At 59.1% G+C, this 19,179-nt stretch overlaps 1 protein-coding gene across 2 annotated transcripts; it reads left to right on the top strand.

Moving 5' to 3' along the window:
- The first annotated feature begins 9,046 nt into the window (after positions 1–9,046).
- On the top strand, positions 9,047–18,594 carry CYGB (cytoglobin). 2 transcript variants are annotated; one of them, XM_027080791.1, is made up of 4 exons: positions 9,047–9,362; positions 14,250–14,481; positions 14,775–14,912; positions 17,284–18,594. In XM_027080791.1, exons 1-4 carry the CDS (start codon positions 9,220–9,222, stop codon positions 17,386–17,388), a joined length of 618 nt encoding a protein of 205 aa, XP_026936592.1. In that variant the 5' UTR covers positions 9,047–9,219; the 3' UTR covers positions 17,389–18,594. The 2 variants fall into 2 exon arrangements, with proteins under 2 accessions (XP_026936592.1, XP_026936593.1); XM_027080792.1 differs by having other exon boundaries at positions 9,051–9,362; positions 14,775–14,938.
- Positions 18,595–19,179: the final 585 nt, after the last annotated feature.

Raw genomic sequence — 19,179 nt, 5'->3', positions numbered from 1 at the left:
TGGTATCATCATCATGATAGTCAAGTAAACCTTAATATGAGCCACTTGGCTACTCTCCTTCTTTTGAGGCTCACAGAGAAGCATTACTGCCTCTATCTCAAGGTCTTGGGCTTCTTCCTAACAGTGAGGGCCCTGCAGAGGGGTCCTGGGAGCCTGGGGGAACCAGTCGGGTCCCCTGCTGTTGTGCTGCGCCGTTGTGCCGGCCTCCAATAGGCGCCGTGCCCCCTAGTCTAGGACCGGGGCCTGTGCTCTCTGCCCCTGCCCAGGACTATCGTGCCTGTAGACACTAGGTCACACGTTTGGGATGGGCGGGTACTCTCCCCGGTTGCATCTGCACCCTAGGGTGATGCCAGGCAGCTGTGGCAGCTGCTTCCCTTGCTCCCCCGCCCCACCCCTGGCACCTCATTAGCTCTCTGGTCGTGTCCCAATCTCCAGGAGAGACTGGCAGCGGCCCTGAGCTGCAGCCACAGAAGTAGCAGACAGCACCTCCCCGCTCGCTCCCGGCTGCTGCCCTCGGCCACCCTGCAGCTCCGAGCAGCCTTTTCCCTGTCACTCAGGCTCCCATCAGTAGGGAGATTAGCATTCAGACGGAGGATGGAAAAGAATCAGGACAACCACCTCCTGTCTTCTCTGGGAGCTGAGATTCATTCGGAGAAGCAGAGCCCGTTGCGGGGAAGGTATCCAGGCCAGGACCCTCCCACTGGAGGTTGGGACAGGGTTCTAGATACCGAGAAGCAACAGTGGTGCACTCTGGTACCATCTCACTGGGTGCTGGGTCTTACTAGGTGGCCCCCACCCAGAAGTTCCACCTTCTGCTCTCCTCTCATTTGTTTCAGGGTTGCCCGTTGCCCAGCTGGTGTGTATGTGGAAAGACAGGCCAGGAAGGGCTGTGGGGAGGGGGTGAGGGACTCTAGCTGTTCTGAACCTACTAACTGTTCTGAAATGACTAACTGTTCAGTAATTGACAGTTTATAAACACAATTACACTAGCTTACATATACTGAACACTCACTAAACATGGTAAGCCCTTGACACGCATTATCTAATTTAACACTACAATAATCCTGTGAGAAGGTTTACTGTTATCTCCATCTTATAGATGAGGAAACTGAGGCATAGAGACGTTCAGTAACCTACCCAAGGCCACAGAGGTAGGACGTGGTGGCGGCGTCAAGATTTCAACCCGGTGCCCTGACTCGGGGCTCCTCCCTCTCAGATCCTTTATCATCATTTCATAAGAGCCCACACCCCGGACCAGGAGTGACCCAGCTCTGTCTCTCGAGTTGCCCTTAATCCCCCCCTCCTGTTATGGTCAGTCTACCAAGCCCCTGAACTTTCCTGCTCCCATTTCCAAGCAGCGGCTCTTTCCAAGGAAATGGGAGGGGAGAAGGACTCAGCCTTTTGGGAACATTGGGTCCACCCCAGCATGGGCTTCCTACCAGCTGCTGTGACAGGAGATGGTGGGCCGAGGAAGGGGCGCCTCGGTCCCGGGCAGCCTCCCGTAGAGGCTCTCTAGGCCGAGGGTGGCAACTCTCTGCAGCAGAAGCTGCCAATATGCAGACTGTGCAGAGAGCCCAGGGGTGGGAGAGCCCTGAGAAGAAGAGGCGAGCGTGGGCCGGGTGTGTGGGGAAGGTGTAAACACAATCTGCTCCCACCGAAGCCAGCCTGCTCCCTGGGGGAGAGAGCCCCTCCTGCCCAGCCCACATGGCACCCCGGCTGCCAGGGCCTGGGCAGCCTCCAAGCCCAGGCAGACACATCCCCCCACCTCCAGCAGCCCCTTCCTCTTGCTTTCCCTCCCTCCATCTGGAACCAGTCCCCAGAGGAGCCTTCATCTCCTGAGCAGGCTCTTAGAACAGGGCTGCAAAGGGGTGTCACTTTGTGGATGTGCGTCTGGGCCGTGAGCCAGCCCCGGTGCCGCTAGGCGACCTTGGTCTGACAATTCCTAAGCCCAGTGGAAGGAGACAGGCAACTTGAAAATGGCAGAGAGCGGAGGCAAGGATGAAGTGACAGGAATATGGCAAGTAGATTAGAGAATGGATGCATACATTGGATCACGGAGTACAGACTGGGTCCCAGAGCAGTGCGCTCCGGCCCTCAGCCTGAGAGTCCTGTCACCAGGAAGGCTGATGCCTCCCAGGGAGAAAGACATGCTGACAGGAGCTGAGACAGGTGGTCACGAACTCGTGGCCCGCGTCAGGGGTGCAGCTCCTTCCCCTGATGAGACCCTTCCCCTGCCTCCGCCCTGCCCTACTTTGTGAGGCTCCCACAGAACCGCCAGGCTCCCTGCAGCAGCCCCCCCAACTCCCCATCACTTCAGAGTGGGTTCCCCGAGTCCAGTCGGCTGCACCTCACCCTTTCCTGCTGTCTAGAGAACTCCCCCGGCTCCTCTTTCCTGAAAGTCAGGGGCGGGGCCCAGCCGGGCAGAGACCTTGTTGCTGGATGGGCAATGGGGGCTGGATGGGGAGGTGAGATGCACATGGGGGGAATCTGGGGGGCTTTGGAAGACGAATGGCTGCAAGGCAGCTGGCAGCAGCAGCCTGCAGGGTCTGCGCCTGGACCGCAGGGAGCAGAAGCGGAAATCTGCTTTTCTGTCTGCTCAGGATCAGGCAGGATGGTAAAGAGAGAGAAAGGGCAGAGCAGCTGGGGGCAAAGGAGGCCACCGCCGTTACCGAGCAGTCAGCAGATTGACGGAAGCAAGTGTCATGCTTTTTCCCTTCCCACATGCTACTGCCCATTTGGGACACGGGCACGCGTGCACACACACACACACACAGAAGACACACTCCGAGGACAAGCTGTGAGTTGCTTCCATCCAGCTGTAGGCAGACATGTCACAGATCCGAACGGCATTTCCTATTGATCATTTCAGCAGAGCAGCCAGTGGCAGGGTGACCTCTGGGGACCAGGGAGAGGCAAATGTCATAGGAAGTGAGTGCCACCATCGCAAAGTGACACCACACAGCCCTGGACAAGCTGAGCTGCCAAAGATGGGCGGCCAGGCCAGTAAAACTGCGTCTTCCACTGAGCAGCTGCAGACTTGCAGGCGGCTTCAGGGAGGCCTGCGCTGTGGGCGTGAAGAGCATGGGCTCTGCAACCTGCCTGTGAGCCTGGGGTCCTCCACTTACTAGCTGGGTGACGCTGGGCAAATCAGCAGAGCTCTCTGTGAGTTTCCTCATTTCTAAACCGTGGACAGTAACATGACCAGCCTCCGTGGGTTGTTGCGAGGGTTCAGAGGAGGGTGAAAGGGCAGCCCTTCCTTTGTGAATGTGAACCATCTCTGTCCCTCAGTTCTGGAGTCTCCTCGCCCCCCACTTGTTCCCTCCTCTAGCCCCGGGCGGCAGGGGTTGCCCCCGAGTTAGATGGGGGGACCCCACTGAGTCCCTCTCTCTGGGCCTCCTCAGAGGAAGGGAGCCCGTCCCAGAGCTTGAGCACCTCTGCCCCTCCCGCCTGCCCGGCCAGGCCCAGCTTCAGAAGCCCCAGAGCCAGGGCCTTGGGGGAAGCGCAGACTGGTGGGTCTGGGGGCCGAAAAGGGGAGTCTACCTTCTCAATGGCTGCTTTCCCTAGTCTCCCTCCTGCAGCTCCTTCCACCACGGTGTCCTTCGGGGGTGGGGGGCACACCAGGACGTGAGCTGAAAGAGAAAACCAAGCCGGGTCGGCTCTCTCTCCCACCCCAGAGCGGGGCCTTGTATTTCAGAGTGGGCATCCCAGAGCACTGCCTCTCCCTGAGAAGTCCTCTAGACAGCCCTCAGGCCCCCAGCAGGACCACCATCCCCAGGCCTAGAAAATGCTGTTGAGACCACACGTAGTTCTCTTAAAACTAACCCTTGCCCTGTGGCCTGGAACATAACAGGCTCAAAGTAGGAGCCGACGGAAGGAGTCCACCCTCCTACCCTTAACCTCCATCGTGACCACAGAGCTGAAGACAGCCTGCTCTGCTCCCACATGGCCAGGCCTTGCGTGCTCTGTATTCTTCCTTTCTTGTCCCCAGCCCTGCCCTCTCTCCTCCAGGCTGCAGCCCCTGCCCTACCTGCCAGCTGATCCCTGGCCCTGGCGCGGAGCTCCTCCTGAAGAGGCGAGGGCTTACTTCAGTGGTTCTTTCTCTCTAAACAGAAAAGAGCATGGAGTCAGGAGACTGGAGGATGACCCTCCCACGCTTCCAGCCTTCCCCTTCCTCCTGCCCCCAAGCCTAGCGATTCACCCCACTATTGAGGGTGAATCAGCAACACCCCAGAAGCCAATTGGAATTTATGACTGTGGAACCGGAGAGCAGAACTTTCACGTCTACTGCCCCGCTGGGCCAGCCCTCCGTGGAGCCACCACTGGCAGAAGGGGTTGGTTGGTAGACCAGTTAGCTGGGTCCCAAGGAGTTAACAGGCAACTGCTTCCTTCTGGCAAGGCCACAGCAGACCAGGCCCGGCCAGATGGTTCCAGATTTGGCCTTTTCTCTCCCGACAGGAGGTCCAGGGGCATTTCAGTCGAGGAGATGGACTGCCTGAAGTCAGGGACCTGTCAGTCCCACATCAGCCACAAATTGGGTGGACGATGTTGAGTAAGTCATTTACGTCTCCCTGCCCCTCAGCTTCTTGCACCATTGACAAGAGCTAGAAACACCTGAACTGCCAAACCTTTGGGGCCATGGAGACTTCCGAGTGAGTTAATGTATGAGAAACCCCTGAGGAAGAATAAAGCACTGATCATATAACAGCAAGAGTAGAGCTGGCGTTAACTGAGCAGTTACTCTGTGCTGAGTGCTTTACTATGGTTATCTCATTTAAACCTCACAGAAACCTCACAACCAGTCCGTTATTAATCACAGTTTATACATATGAATAAAAAGATTACATAATTTGCCCACAGCCTCTCAGTAAGAGCGGAGGTAGGATTTAAACTCAGGCTGCCCCGCTCCAGACCCAAACTCAACAGTGAGGGCCAGTCAGCATTTGAGGGCCCAGTGATCGTCATTTTAAACGTGTCAGCCCATTTCACCGGTAGCCATAATTAGGCACCATTGTGACCCTCTCAGCTAGCCCAGCTATCGAGGAAGGGCGTCACAGAAATGACTCTGCTTCCTGCACAGGCCCTGGGCTTCCCAGGAGGCCTTCTGACATTCCAAACCTGGGGGAACCCAAGGACTGAGAAGTCAGAGCAGAGACACAGAGAAAGACCCAAGTTCTCGGCTTGCCAACCTTGACGTATTTATGGGGCACACTGCAGGCACATCGCCCACTCCCTGGAAGAGACGTGGGGTGCACAGGCGAGCGTGCATGTTCACTGTCTTAGCCGTCTGAGCCTCCTTTCAGGGGAGTGAGAGAAGCAGTGCCGGGGGCTAGAAGATCCTTCCACAGCAGAGAATATCACTCTTCAGATAGGTCCCCCACACTAGATGGGCCCAAAGGCACAAATGAACATTTCCAACTGTATGTTCTTCAGAAATATGTTCTGACTTTTCAGTGTCTTCTTGGGCATAGAGCCCCTATCATCAAAGGACACTAGTCAGCAGGGAAGGAAAAGTCCAGAAGTTTCCCAATCTTCACCCCTGGTAAAGGCCACATGGCTCCAGAATAGGGAAGAGTTAACTTTCTGGCCTCTGGAGACAGTGTCCTGCCCGCAGGGACTGCCCAGCCAATGGCACTCAGTGCTGATGATGTCATGCTCCTCCTGCGCCTTCTATTGGGGACTGGACAGCGAATCCTGCTGGAGGTTCAGGCAGCTCCGCTGCTGCCGAGGCTGGGGGGGCAGGGGGGCGGGCAGCGGGAGAGGGAGGGGGAAGGGAAGGCAAGCAAAGCAACGCAGAGCTGCTTCTGCCTCATCCCTCCCTCCACTCCCCCTGCACCTTCCAACAGAAGGGACCCTGGGGACCACCCCGCACTAGGACAAGCAAGGCAGAGAAATTTTGGTCCAGAGGAGAAGCTGAGAGTCCCATTCCCAACTGGAGAAAACAGACATTCGGCCTGCCCACTAGGCATACAGTGAACAGGGTAGCTGGGGTGAGGGGCCAGCGTGGAACACGCACGCGCACACACACACACATACCCACGAACACCCCCGGGGCCTGGGCAGGGACAGGGGACAGCGGCAGCCTCCTTAGCGACACCCTTCCTCCTCCACCCTAGACTCTTCTGCCTTACCTGCCTGAGGACTGGAGGTCTGTTTCCAAGCTGCTGCCCATAACTGCCCCATCTACTCCACTGGGCTCTCTGTGGGAGGGAAAAGAGGCAGGCAGAGCTGTGGGCAGCACCCAGACCCCAGACCCCGCTCCTGCTTTTCTGCAAGACCTAAGCCACATTGGGCTCTGGAACCGGAGGCTGTGGCCAGCGTCTTTGAAGGGCTCCAAGTTCCCCCTACTTCGAGGGGGAACCTCTCAGGGCTCCCTGGCAAGTCCCTCCCAGCCTCCCTGGAGCCCAGGCAGCCCCCGCCCGCCTTCAGCTTGGCTGTAACCCAGCGCAGTAGTTTCTCCCCCACCCCAGCCCATGGCCCAGTCAGTTTCTCACGGTTGGACCCTGTTGGCGAATCGGCGGCGCCAGAGCATGGCCAAGGTGCTGAGCAGGAAGAGGGTAGTGCACATGGCTCAGCTGCCCCATCCCCTCCAGACCGCGTCCGCAGGAGAAGGCCAAGATGGCCCCTGCCAGCTCTCCCGAGCCCCTGCGGTCCTTACTGAGGCTCCTGCAGGCAACGGATTAGGAGGCTCAAGCTGATTAGTGGGGTCAGCAGAGCCGACCTTGTGAAGACTGATTGACCTCACTGGACCCGGTTGTCCCCCCTCCCCGTGGCAGGGTAAATCGACCTCAGTCTGTTCTGGATGTAGGTATAAGTAAGCCCTGGGCCTGACCCTCAAGGGACTTAGAGTCTAGACAAACGCACGGGCAAGTTAAACATATGACCACCACAGACAGACTTAGTCTATTCATGGTGCCTACAGAGCACTCTGGGAGTCGCAAGCATCAGGGGAATCTTCAGAGAGGAGCTGGGCTCATCTGTATTTGCAGGAGCTCAAGGAAGGGTGGGCCCACAGACAGAAGACTCCGCCAGGGCTGCAGACGTGAAAGCACAGGGCATGTTCTGGCAACTGGAAGTTGAGTATTGGTGGAGTCATGATGTCACAGGGGAGGCATCGGGAGGGGAGGAGGACAGGGGAAGAATATAGATGATGAAGCCAGAAAGACAAGGGAGGCCAGGGAGTGAAGGGCTGGCTAAGTGGTTCACTTCTAACCTCTGGACAGCCGTTTCCAAATGTTTCTGATTACATACCTTCTTCAGTAAAAGGCAGAATCTAAGTGTGCACTCAGGAAAAGGGATATATGCATCCACTCATAAATTATATACTATATTACTGTGCAAACTGTATTAGTCCCGCACCAGAGACATACATAAAACTTGTAAAGGGTGAGATCAAAGTGAATAGAATCAAGATTTCTCCTACTTTCTGTCCACATCCCAGGGGAACCTCTTGGGCAGCCGTTTGGATGGCCACTGCACTGGCTCTTGGGAAGCTATCAGAGGCGGCCCAGGAAGCACGCGGAGCACAGGCCAAAAGAGAGAACACGGGTCTGAGAGTGGCGTAAGAAACTAAGCCCACACACTCTCCTCCATCTCTCTCCAAGACCCCCAGAAGAGGGCATTAGAGTTTCCCTCCCTCAACTGAGACCTGAGCGGCAAGAGGCCTCCCGCCCAGGATTCCAGTAACGTACCTGAACCCTGGGCTCCAGCAAGGCCCGGAGCTAGGGCTGTGCCCTAGAGCCCTCTGCTTTGAAATAGAATTTTTAAAAATAAACACGTAAACCAAAGCTGAAGAGGAGAGCCGCCACCTCTTGCCATACTTGAGCAGTGGACACAGACTTGGGAAGGGCAGTGTCAGCAGGGAGTCTTAGGGAGAACTGGACACACCCCACAAGAGCCGTCACATGTGTCACATGTTTCAGATGCTTGCAGCCCGGGTCTGGCCTCAGGCTTCAACTGGGAGTCAGAGGTGGGACCCCCTCCATACCAGAATCGAGCAGCTGCTTGCAGGGTGGGGACCAGGTGGCTCTCAGAGGCACAGTCCCCACCTCTGGTCCAATCCCCTTCCCTGAGAAGGCCACCAGGACAAGAATTTGTCTCCTCCACCCACAGAACCCCTCCCTAATCCAGGTCCTGGTGGCTGAGATGTCTCCAGCGCCCTGGGCCTCCCCCACCACCAAGACTTCCTGGCAACCCCACCGACCCACCCACCGCAGGTCCGCTCTGCCCGGCCCAGCGGCCTCTCCTTCGAGCTTTTCTCCCCCACGGTCAGAATTAGGAGCGGCGCCAGGTTTGGGCCTGCCTGTGTCATCAGTAAGCCACCCAGGGCCTTCTTTCTGACGCCACGTGCGTGCCCCGAGGGGGAGGAGTGCTGGCGGGAAGGAAAGGCTGGCGCAGGCCTCTGGCGCTCAAGTTCGACAGCCGCCCCCCATCCCCGCATTGGTGTTTTCCTGTAAGGTGTTGGCGTAGGGAGATGACCCCAGTCCTAAACCCTCCAGAGTCTGGGGTCCAGAGCTCTGCGGGTGGCGCCGCGGCCCCCCGGCTGGCTCGGGAGAGGCCGGGAGCGAGCGGGAACTCAGCTCGGACCGCGGCGCAGCTGGAGGGGCTCGCGCCGCCCCCTCGGGCTGGCGGCCACGCCGCAAATGCCTGGGAGTGTTCGACTTAGAGTCAGTTCCCCGCCGCGGGAAGGGGGCACACGCGCAGACGCCCCGGCCTCGCCCAGCGCGTGAGCCGCGACCCGGTGCCCCCAGACCTGCACGCGCCGCGGCGCACTCCCGTGCGGCCCGGCGCCCCGTGACTGCCCGCCTCCTCCTCCTCCCGGGACCCCTCAGTACACCCGCCCCACCTACGCCCCGCCCGGCAGTCAAACTCCGCGGTGGCCTGGAGGGCGGGCACCCCGCCCAACCTTCACCTTGCCGGAACTGGCTCACGGACAAGGGGTTGGGGGTTTGGAGCGGATCTTTTTTTTTTTCATGTTTTTCCAGCAGACCACATCCCCGCCCCCCGCTCGCGGTCCCCCGCCCCCTGCACATATACCCTACACACACACACACACACACACGCACGCACACATACACACACACACACACACCCGGCGCGCACAGACACGCTCCCTCCCTCCGGCGCGCTCTACCACTCGCCCGCCAGCGGCACACGCAGCCGGCCCCGGCTCCCCGCGCCCCGCCGCCGCCGAGCGTAGCCGGGCTGCGCTGGGAGCTGCTCATGGAGAAAGTGCCGGGTGAGATGGAGATAGAGCGCAGGGAGCGGAGCGAGGAGCTGTCCGAGGCGGAGAGGAAGGCGGTGCAGGCGACGTGGGCCCGGCTCTATGCCAACTGCGAGGACGTGGGGGTGGCCATCCTGGTGCGGTAGGTGTCGCCCCGGCCCGGCCGGGCCCGGGGGAGGGACGGCGGCAGCGGCTCCGGGCAGAGGCGGGCTCGGCCCGGGTCCGAGCTCGGGCGCCACCTCCCCAGCTGCGATTGGGGCCGGGCCGGTCGGGGTGCGGGCAGCGTGGGGCGCCTTGGGGTGGACGAAGCCCTGGCCGAGCCCTTCCTAGCTCTCTCTGGGCGAGGTGCTCACCAGGAACTAGGAGCCAGACGCAGAAGGAGGGCACCTCCATCTCCCTCCCCTCCCGGGCCTCAGAACTCCTGGCTCAGCCAGCCATGCCTTCCTCACCAGCGACCCCAGCCACGCAACCGAGCTGTTATGGACACACATTTTACCAGCCTTTCCAGTGGGGGCCTTGGGGGCTCCCCATTCTAGAGACAGGAAAACTGAGGACCAGCCAAGAAGGAGGACAAAGGAGCAAACCCCTTTCTCCAGCTCAGCCCCTTTCTGTATTCAGAGACTTGGAAGAACAGAGCAAAGGGCGAAAGAATAGAGGTCAGAAGGAGTAGACCCTGGAGGTCCGGTTTTCCCAGCTGGCCCCTTCCTGCCCCTGGGGCCAGGCCAGCAGGGAGCTCCCAGGTGAGGTGCAGGCGAGTGGAGAAGCAAACAGTCCCCTAGGATACAGTCCCTGCCGAGTTTGGCGGAGGGAAATGGAGAAGCTTCAGGAGACAGGGCCCCACCCTGAAACCCCGATCTGGGGAGAAAGGGTCATGTGTCTTGGGCTCAGGGGTCATTCAGGCACCACATGCCCCCGAGGCATGCACACACACAGAGTGACACTGTTATTCACACACCTACACACCAGTGCACATGCACACCATTCCCATATAGTTAATGTCCCCAAGCCACACAAGCTAGTAATTGACTCCAGCTACAGATCGGTGCTCTCTTCCCACATATGCCGGTCCCTGGGGGCGCAGGCAGGGAGGTCCCCTTAACCCTCTGTCCTTGGCAGAGGAAAGCTGTCAAATCTAGGGCAGATCTGGAAAGTCTGATTGTTTGAAGATGGGGTGAAACCTGTCTGTGGAAAGGACAGTTGAAGTGCATGCCTGTCTCCCAGTCCTGGCCCCGTCTCTGGCTCCTCTTTCTCTCCCGAACTCTCTCCTTTGTGCCTCCCCCAAGCCTGGGACCTACTCAGCTCCATATCGATGTGCCCTGATTCCAACTTAGAAACAGATTTTGGAGAAAAAAGAGCAAGAAGCACTCTTGAGGAGTTCCAGGAGGATTCTTCAGGAAGGGACAGCTATTTGGGCAGCTCCCAGGCCCAGAAACAGCCGGGGGTGGTGGGGAAGCTAAGAGGGGATTTCAGATCCCGAAGCCATCAGACATTGGGAGGTGCAGCTCTGCACGTGCGAGCCCACACAAGCACACCGTGGACAGTGGAGTCACAGATGCGCCAGACTGCGTCCCCGGAGGGCTGCTCTCCGCTGTGTTGTCGGCACATGCGGGCCCCCCAGGCCTCAGGATGCACCCGGGTGTGCACATGGGTCACCAAGAGGAAATGAGGCAAAGTCCAAAGGACCTTGGAGATTTTTTGTCCTGACGCCCTGCCGTTTGCCGGTGAGGACATGTCAGGGATGTGTCCGAGATCCAGCGCCTAGGGTCCCACCCAACCTCCCCAGGAATGGGGGGTGCCGAGGAAGGAGCTGAACCCTGGGGTGTTTCTGGAGAGTCTGAGCTCTTGGCAAGGGTTTCATCCTTTCTCTGTACCCCTCTAGTTCCCCAGAGGGGAACTCGTTCCTCAATGGGCACTGGGTCTGGGCTGGGGAGGTGGTCGCCTAGTGCTCAGGGCTCAGAGGGAGGCCCACAGTTAACCTGAGAAAGCCTGAGATAGCAGTTAGATCTGGGCCGCTGATAACCCCAGGCACACTTCGCCTGACCCCACCTCTGCTGCCGGGAGCCCAGCCCAGCCCAGCCCAGCTCAGAAGAGAAGCTGGCCCGGCACCCCCTCACCCAGCCCCAAGTCCCACCAGCCTCCCTTTCCTTTTTCTCCTCCTGATGTCCGCCCCAGTAGGGGGTGTTAGGGGGACTCGACTGATAAGCTTCTCAGATAAGGCCCCTCCCCAGATCCTGTGCCCCTCAGTTTTGTCACAGACCCCTCTTGTCTTTACACCCCATCAACAAGGACGGGCGGGCGGGACAGAGCCCGAGACAGTCGCCCTCTGACCGGGCACTCTCACCTTCTCCCTCCCCACTCCCACACCCCAACACTCCTCCTGTGAGGAGGTAGCAGCCTGGAGGATGGTGCCAGAGGGGCTGCCCAGACCCCACGCCTCCTCTCCCTGCCGGGAGGAGACCAAGAGGGAGCATGCATGCTCTAGGAAGGCTCCTCTCCCGGTTGTAACTCTGCCGCCTTCCCCCTCACGCTCAGACAAGCCTATTTCAGGCTCTCCTGGAAGCCCAGATGCCTCTGGAAGCTGAGAAACTCCCCAAGCTGGCTGCTGAGGCTTCTCCCAGCAGCGCAGGCCGGAACTGGGAGGGTCAGGAGTAAACACGGGGGTTGGGGGGGGGCACAGAGAAACGCCAGGATGAAGGAGCAGAGCGCAAGGCCCCTTGACTCCCCTGGCCCAGAAGAAGGGCTCATTGGGACCATCCTTAGGGCCATAACGGGAGACCCACCGGGTCCCAGGCTACCATCCCCGGCAGAGCAGCCTCTGAGGCGGTCCGGGGAAGCCATGATAGCCGGGGCCGCCCCGGCTCCTTCCTGGTCCAGCCACCCACTCCGCTTGGCCCACTGATGCAGCCGTGGGCATCAATTCCTAATCCAGAACGTGGGAATAAAAACAGTGCTAACCTCAGGAGGATATCGCAAGAATTAATGAGATCATATAGTAAGTGCTCAATAAATAGTTCCTGTTATTTTGTCATCAGTAAAGTGGACGTAATACCCACTTCGTTGTGGCATTATATGAAATAACAAGTGGAGATGCTCTGCACATTGTCATTCACCAGCCAAATAGAAATTAGTATTTTTGTTGCAATGTAAAACCTCTAAAGTCAGAGATCCTCATTTAAATCCAGACTGGGTTTTTTGTATCTGTCCTTCATTACGACGCTTCTCCAGAGAAATCCAATGTATTTTCAGACCCATCACGTCATTTGTCCTCACCAGTACAGCTGTGAAGTAGCAAGCAGGGGTGCATGGACTTCTCTCACACTTTTGCAGACAGGAGGTTGCGAAGCGATGTGCCCGAGGTCACACTTGGCCTCCGAGAGGGGCCCTCCTCGTAGCCTGAAAGGGTGGCCGGGGCCAGATGCTCTCCCTGCATCTGTTCCAGCTCTCAGATCTGAGACCCGACCCCAGACCCCAAGGGCTGTTTTGGCAAATTACCAGCTCTCTCTGATCACAAAGGGGACACTCCAAAAGTGTGAAACAACCTGAGAAAACAGGTCCAGGACATTCCATCCATTTTCTGAGGCTTCAGTTATGTAAGTTCTGATTGAGTCTGGCCACATACCTCCCGCCCCAGCTGGGTGAGGGATCGCAGATGTCATCACCACCATCCGGCAAAGTGCAGGGCTCTGCGCCAAGGTGATGGGTCAGAGTGTGCATGAGACCCGGGCTCTGCCCTGGGGTTGCAGGACCCAGATGGACACACAAGGAAGAAGCCGTGAAAGGTGGCAGGGAACACACTAATGGCCTTGGAGGGAAAGCGGCCGCCCGGGGCCAGGCCGGGCGCTCAGGGAGAGGCCCAGCTGACACGGGGGAAGGAGGGGTGGGTCCACCACGTGGAAGGGGCCCAGCATGCCGAGGAATCTTTAACCCATGGTAAGTGAAGCTGTTGGGCTGGAGCGTAGGGAAGAATGTGGACCCCATGCTGGAGAAGCGGGTGTGGGACAGTTTCTAAGAAGCCTGGAATCTGAGGTTAAGGAGTTTTGACTTTGTCCGGTAGGCAGTGGGGAGCCATGGAATGTTTTCAAGCATGAGAGCGACCCAGTGAATGTGATATTAGGCGGGGTGGGGGGGTGGGGGGGGAATTAGACAATTTCAGATAAACTGGAGAGGGAAGGGTTAGAAAGCCCTGGGGTCTGCCCCAAGAAGTGCACAGGCTGGTTGGAGAGGTAAGATGTACAGACAGACGTGAAGGACTCACCAGGCTGGTGACATCAATCCATATCTTTAATTAAATCAACCGATGACTATGCAGGCTAAGGAGGGAAGCAGGGTAGTGAATAGGGAAGGGACTGGGCTGGGAGGAGGACTGAGTCTCATTTCTTCCCTTCCATGACCTGAGCTAAGTCAGCTAAGCCGCTCGGGCCTTCCTTTGTTTAGGAGGAGAGCTCTGACTTCATAAAAAAGGGTGGCATTTACTGAGCCCCCTGTGTCCACACTGTGCCAGGGCTCCACATGCTGTTTCTCATTTCATCCTCCCAACAACCACGACGACTCACAACCAAGATAGGAACAGTGATGCCCATTTCATAGATGAGGAAACTGAGGCTCAGAAAAGTTAACTTGGGGGTATAGCTCAGGGATAGAGCATTTGACTGCAGAAAAGTTAACTTGCCCAAGGGCACACCGGCTGGGGATTCCAGAAAGCAGGCTCTTACCCTCTCAGCTGCGACTGGAGCAGGCCTTGAAGGGTGTGTGGAGTTTGGAAAGAAGGCAAAAAGCAAGGAAGCTTGCTTCCTTGGGAGAGGAAGCTGCAAACCTGGCAGATAGAAATGGCCAGGACTGGGGAGGGGTCTGCATGTAAGCCAGGTCGTCCAGAGGAAGGGTGTGTGTTTGAGGAACTGCTACACATGGTGGGGTGAGGGTGGGTTCAGCCTCTCCCACCTCCGTACCACCCCCCCACCATCGTCTGGACACTTCAGGGTGGGGCCTGAGGCCACCCCCTGCTCAGCACCCACCTGCTTCCTCCTGCCAGGTTCTTTGTGAACTTCCCGTCGGCCAAGCAGTACTTCAGCCAGTTCAAGCACATGGAGGAGCCCCTGGAAATGGAGCGGAGCCCGCAGCTGCGGAAGCACGCCTGCCGGGTCATGGGGGCCCTCAACACCGTGGTGGAGAATCTGCACGACCCCGAGAAGGTGTCCTCTGTGCTCGCCCTCGTGGGCAAAGCCCACGCCCTCAAGCACAAGGTGGAGCCTGTGTACTTCAAGGTATGTCACCGGACGGGTGCTGCCAGCCACCACCCACCCTGTTCCACCCCAGAGCCCCATGACCAATGAGCGCCTGCGGGCCACTGGGCCACGCAGCCTCTTCCCCCGGCATGGCTGTTCCCGGGAGGGGCGGCAGGATGGGGGCTGTGTCTTGAGGGTGTCTGGTTCCCAAAGCTGCCAGCTTCTTGTTTAATGAACAATCCCCTTGGCCAAACACAGGACAGAAGGGATTCTGGGGCTGCAGAGGGCAGGATGCCCAGGCGTTTACTCCCCCTTCCTTCCTTTGTACCCAGATCCTCTCTGGGGTCATCCTGGAGGTGATTGCCGAGGAATTTGCCAATGACTTCCCACCCGAGACGCAGAGAGCCTGGGCCAAGCTTCGCGGCCTCATCTACAGCCACGTGACCGCTGCCTACAAGGAAGTGGGCTGGGTACAGCAGGTCCCCAACGCCACCACGTGAGGAGGCAGCCTCCCTGCCGCATCCTCCCCCATCCCCTGGCCTCCCACCTCTCCTAGCGCCCAGGGACTGACCACCGGGGCAGGAACAGTTCCAGGAGGGTGGACCTGGGGTCTGACACATTAAAGATCAGGCATGATAGGAAAAGGCCCGCTCACGCCGGGGACCCCAAACAGATTCTCCTCGGGCAGAGCCTTCTCTTTCCCTAGAGCCAGTGGACACTCAGGGCACCCCAAGACCGAGGCTGCCGGGCAGAGAGGCTCCAGAGGTTCCTGGCGGGAAGGCCGCTCATCAGGCCCAGAGGCAGCCCAGGCCGGCTCTGGCCACTTCCTCCCTGGTACCAATCACATGGGGCTGTTTTGCATCTAATGCTGACCGCGCTCCCTCCGGCCTTGGCCTCAGCAAGGCTGGAGCCAGGAGAATCACGAGGACGCACGCTCGTGCCGGGGCCCACCCGGGGCCTGAGTGGGTGTCCCTCCCACGCACACCAGCAGGGGGGTTTACTTCTGGGCTGACCCCGGAGGCCGGGTTCCCAGTTCTGGGGTGAGGGCCCCCGGGGAACGGGCTCCAGGAGGGTGGCTGGCCTGGTGACTCCTGAGGGGAGGGCTGGCCCCCAGACTTGGCGGCTGGGAACACTCCGGCCTCCCTGGGCCCCCAAGGGGCTGGGGCTCTGGGAGCTCAATGGAGGGGCGGAGGCAGGGCTGGAGGAGGGAGGGGGGAGAGGAGCGGAGGCGGGAATGGGAAGCAGGGGTCAGCCAGCGGCTCGGGACACGCGTTGGAGAGAAACATTCCCAGCAGTTTCCCAGGGAAAAGGCGGCGTCCCCTCCCCGGGCTCCGAGCTGGTCCGCGGAGCCGGCCGGACCTCCTGCACACAGGCATCCCCGCGCAGCTCCGCGGAGTAGGTCCCCCGAGGGCAGCCTGCAGAGGCCCGGCCTCCCGGCCTTCCTGCCTCTGACCATACTGGCCCCCGCTTGCTGCCGCTCCCTTCGCCACCCTGAGAGCGCGGAGCCCTCGGGGGCTGCTGGCAATGGCCAGGCAGCGACTCCAGATGTTCACAGCTGGGCCCGGGCCGCCCCAGACCTCAGAGTAAACGGAAGCAGGCAGGCGATTTTTACCTGTCGGAGGAGGAGCTGGCAGAGCTGGCAGAGCCGGCAGCCCGGAAGCAGCCAGAGGGCAGGGGAGGGGTCAGTGGGGGGAGGGGGCTTGCCCTCCCACGCCTCTCCCCAGGCAGGCTCTGCCGCCAAAGATGAGTTTGTTTACAGCCAGGAGACGAGACTTCCTGCTTCCAGAGAAAAGGGCTTTTTTATAGGGGCCTAGAGGGACGGAAGAGAGAGAGCTGGCCCGTGCAAGCCCCAGTGAATCAGAAACACATGGACAGCATTTCCCGACACGAAGCCCTGTCCCCTCCCCTCTCTTGCCGTAGCTGGACCCCTGGGACTTAAATCTCGCCAAACCCCAAGCATCAGGAAACCGCTGAAATTTCATGCCTCCCCCTTTCTGTTCCTTGTGCACTGAATGGAGATGGGCCACCGTGGGGACTGGCCGGGGCCCTGCGCCTTCCTGGGCCTGAGCACCCCACATTTGGGTTACCCCAGCTGAGGGGAATTGTCCCCTCATCCCTTTGCACGCTCTGGTGCCACCTCTGGTCTCCTGGGAACACGGGTGTGACCCCCCCAAGAGGGCGTGTCTCCCTGGGCCCGGGCCTGCAGACCCCACTACTGCCAGTGTCCATAGGGGTTCGGAGGGCGAGAGAGAGTTACAGGGCAGAGTTCTAGAAGGTTCCATCCAGCCTCGCTTATCAGAGACGTAATAGCGAGCCAGACGCCACTGTTTATCGAACTGTCTCTGCTTCAGGGTGTGCTCGCACTCGTGTGTGTGTGTGTGTGTGTGTGTGTGTGTGTGTGGTCAGGAGGGGGCGGAGTTTGGGGGTGGTGAGTGCAAAGGGGCTGCGTGTGCAGAGAATGCCCATGGGTGGCCCAAGGGGGCACCACAGGCCAACCAGGGAGTGCGCATGTCTCAGAATTAAGAGGAAGAGAGCTCACTGTTTGCAGTTTGTGGAACACTTTCAGGCAGTTCTGTAGCTCAGATCCCACGGAGGTGGGCACCACAGACATGATTCACATTTTAGAGAAAAAGAGCTGAGGTTCAGATGGGCCGGCCGAGGTCTTGGCGGAAAAGGGCCTAGAAGCTGGGTCTAGTGGGCGTCTTTCACGGGCCCTGTGGGTCTCTGGGCTGGTACCGTTCGGCCTTGCAGCCCCTGATTCCTCTGCCCTCTCCCCAGGTTCCCTCGTCCCACTCCAAGGCCCTAGTAACCTGTTACCTACATCTCCTATCTCGTCCACAGCCCGCCGGCCACGCTGCCCTCTTCGGGGCCATAGGACCCCCTCTCTCCTCCCCGCTCCCTGGCAGCACCTTGAGCAGAAGGCCGAGTTCTGAAGACGCTCCTTGACCCTCCATCTCTGGGTGCCAAGGAAGCTGGAGGAATCCCTGACTCGTCTTCCTGGAAAGAGGCTGCCTCGGCCTCGGCCACAGTCCCCCTGGAGCCGCCGGAAGGTTGCATCAGCTGCCTGGTTGCTGACCCCAGCTCAGCGGCGCAGAGGGTGGCCTGTGGGGTGGGGGACCTTTCCTCCTTGGAGAGCCGGGCACACCCTTCTTAGCTTTTCTACTCACTGTTAGAGACCTAGCTGAGCGGCCAGCGGGAATCGGGGGCAGGCCTGTGAGTCACTGGAGGAGCAAACCAGCCCTGTTTCTATCTGCCTGGCCACACACAGGTCTCCACATCACTTATCTAGAATACCACGCACACACGTCTACCGTATATACAGATATATTCTATATACAATCTATATATAAATCTATATCTCTATATATACACATACATATCTATAATGTGTATCAGTAAGGCCCAGAGGCACGAGTGAAGCCTCGGTTCTGCCCACCGAGGAGTCCTGGCAGCTCCTGGGCAGAGAACAGAGTGTTCCGGCAGAGATGACGGGGTCTCACATCAGCACGGAGGGGACCCGGGCCTGCGTGGGCAGGGTTGGGGTGACCCAGCTTGCCAGCAAAGCCCAGCCCATTCTCTCTGACCAGCTCCCCACATTCCTGCTTTCCACTTCGGGCAGAAAGGATTTGGTGTTCCCTACCTCTGCCCCCACAAAAGGAGGTGGGTCCCTGACTTGCCCCTAAATGGGCAAGGGGGCCAGAAGCTCTGGACAGGATGACTGCAGCAGGGGAGGGGCCATGGTCCAGAAACCTCGGATGGCAGCTCCATCTGCCTTTGCCACTAAGACAGACGGCCGTGGCGGGAGGGGGATCCAGGCTGCTGTCAGTGGGGCAGTGGTGACGGGACCAGATGCCTCTGTCTCTTCCTGGGGCTCTGAGGGCTGAGGGCCTTCCCTCCCCTGCCTCTCCTGGCTGCTGGCTTGCAGTCAGCCCTCTCCATCCATCTAGGTCAGCGTTGCTGGGGACCCCCCCAATGTGTGCCCCTTGGTCACGTGTATTGTCCTCAAGGATGTTTTGCTGCTGTGGCTACTGTGCCTGTGTCCTCCTGTCCCATCTTCGTGCAGCCATCCGTGTAACTGCCTGTCCTCCTTTTGTAGTTTCTGATGTTTGTAACTAGACCGAGCCATGTCATTAAACAGACTCGTTCTTCCTGTGTCTGTGCGCGCTCATTTGGTCTTTTCCTGCCACCTGCCCCTCGCCTCTGTCTCCCCTCCTTAGTTCAAGTCTCGACTCGGGACTTTTTCTTGAAAGGCGACCCCCCAGCCCAAGGGTCCCCCTCACCTGTGTCTCAGCCTTGGCTGGTCGCGGGCCCTTCTGATTGGGGCTCAGGACGGTGGTGGGGGGCCCCGGCTTGTTCACTCAGGAGCACAGGGCTGCAGAACGGAAGCTGGGCTCTAGAGGTGGGAGGGGAGAAGGGAGTCTGCTTGTTTAAAAAAGTCCGGGGGGGGGCTTCCCTGGTGGCGCAGTGGTTGAGAGTCCGCCTGCTGATGCAGGGAACGTGGGTTCGTGCCCCGGCCGCGGAGCGGCTGAGCCCGTGAGCCATGGCCGCTGGGCCTGCGCGTCCGGAGCCTGTGCTCTGCAACGGGAGAGGCCGCAGCGGTGAGAGGCCCGCGTACAGCAAAAAAAAAAAAAAAAATAGTCCGGGGGCTTTTCCTCTTTTGTTCTGGAAATATCCTCCCTCACGTGGGGGAGAGAAGAGAGAGAGAACTCAAGGGAGAGATGTTCAGAAAGGAGGGCC

This window comes from Aethalodelphis obliquidens, unplaced genomic scaffold, assembly GCF_003676395.1.
Source record: "Aethalodelphis obliquidens isolate GAN/ISIS:26980383/991018 unplaced genomic scaffold, ASM367639v1 scaffold44, whole genome shotgun sequence".
NCBI classification, from domain to species: Eukaryota; Metazoa; Chordata; class Mammalia; order Artiodactyla; family Delphinidae; genus Aethalodelphis; species Aethalodelphis obliquidens.
This window is presented reverse-complemented; position numbering and strand designations above follow the sequence as displayed.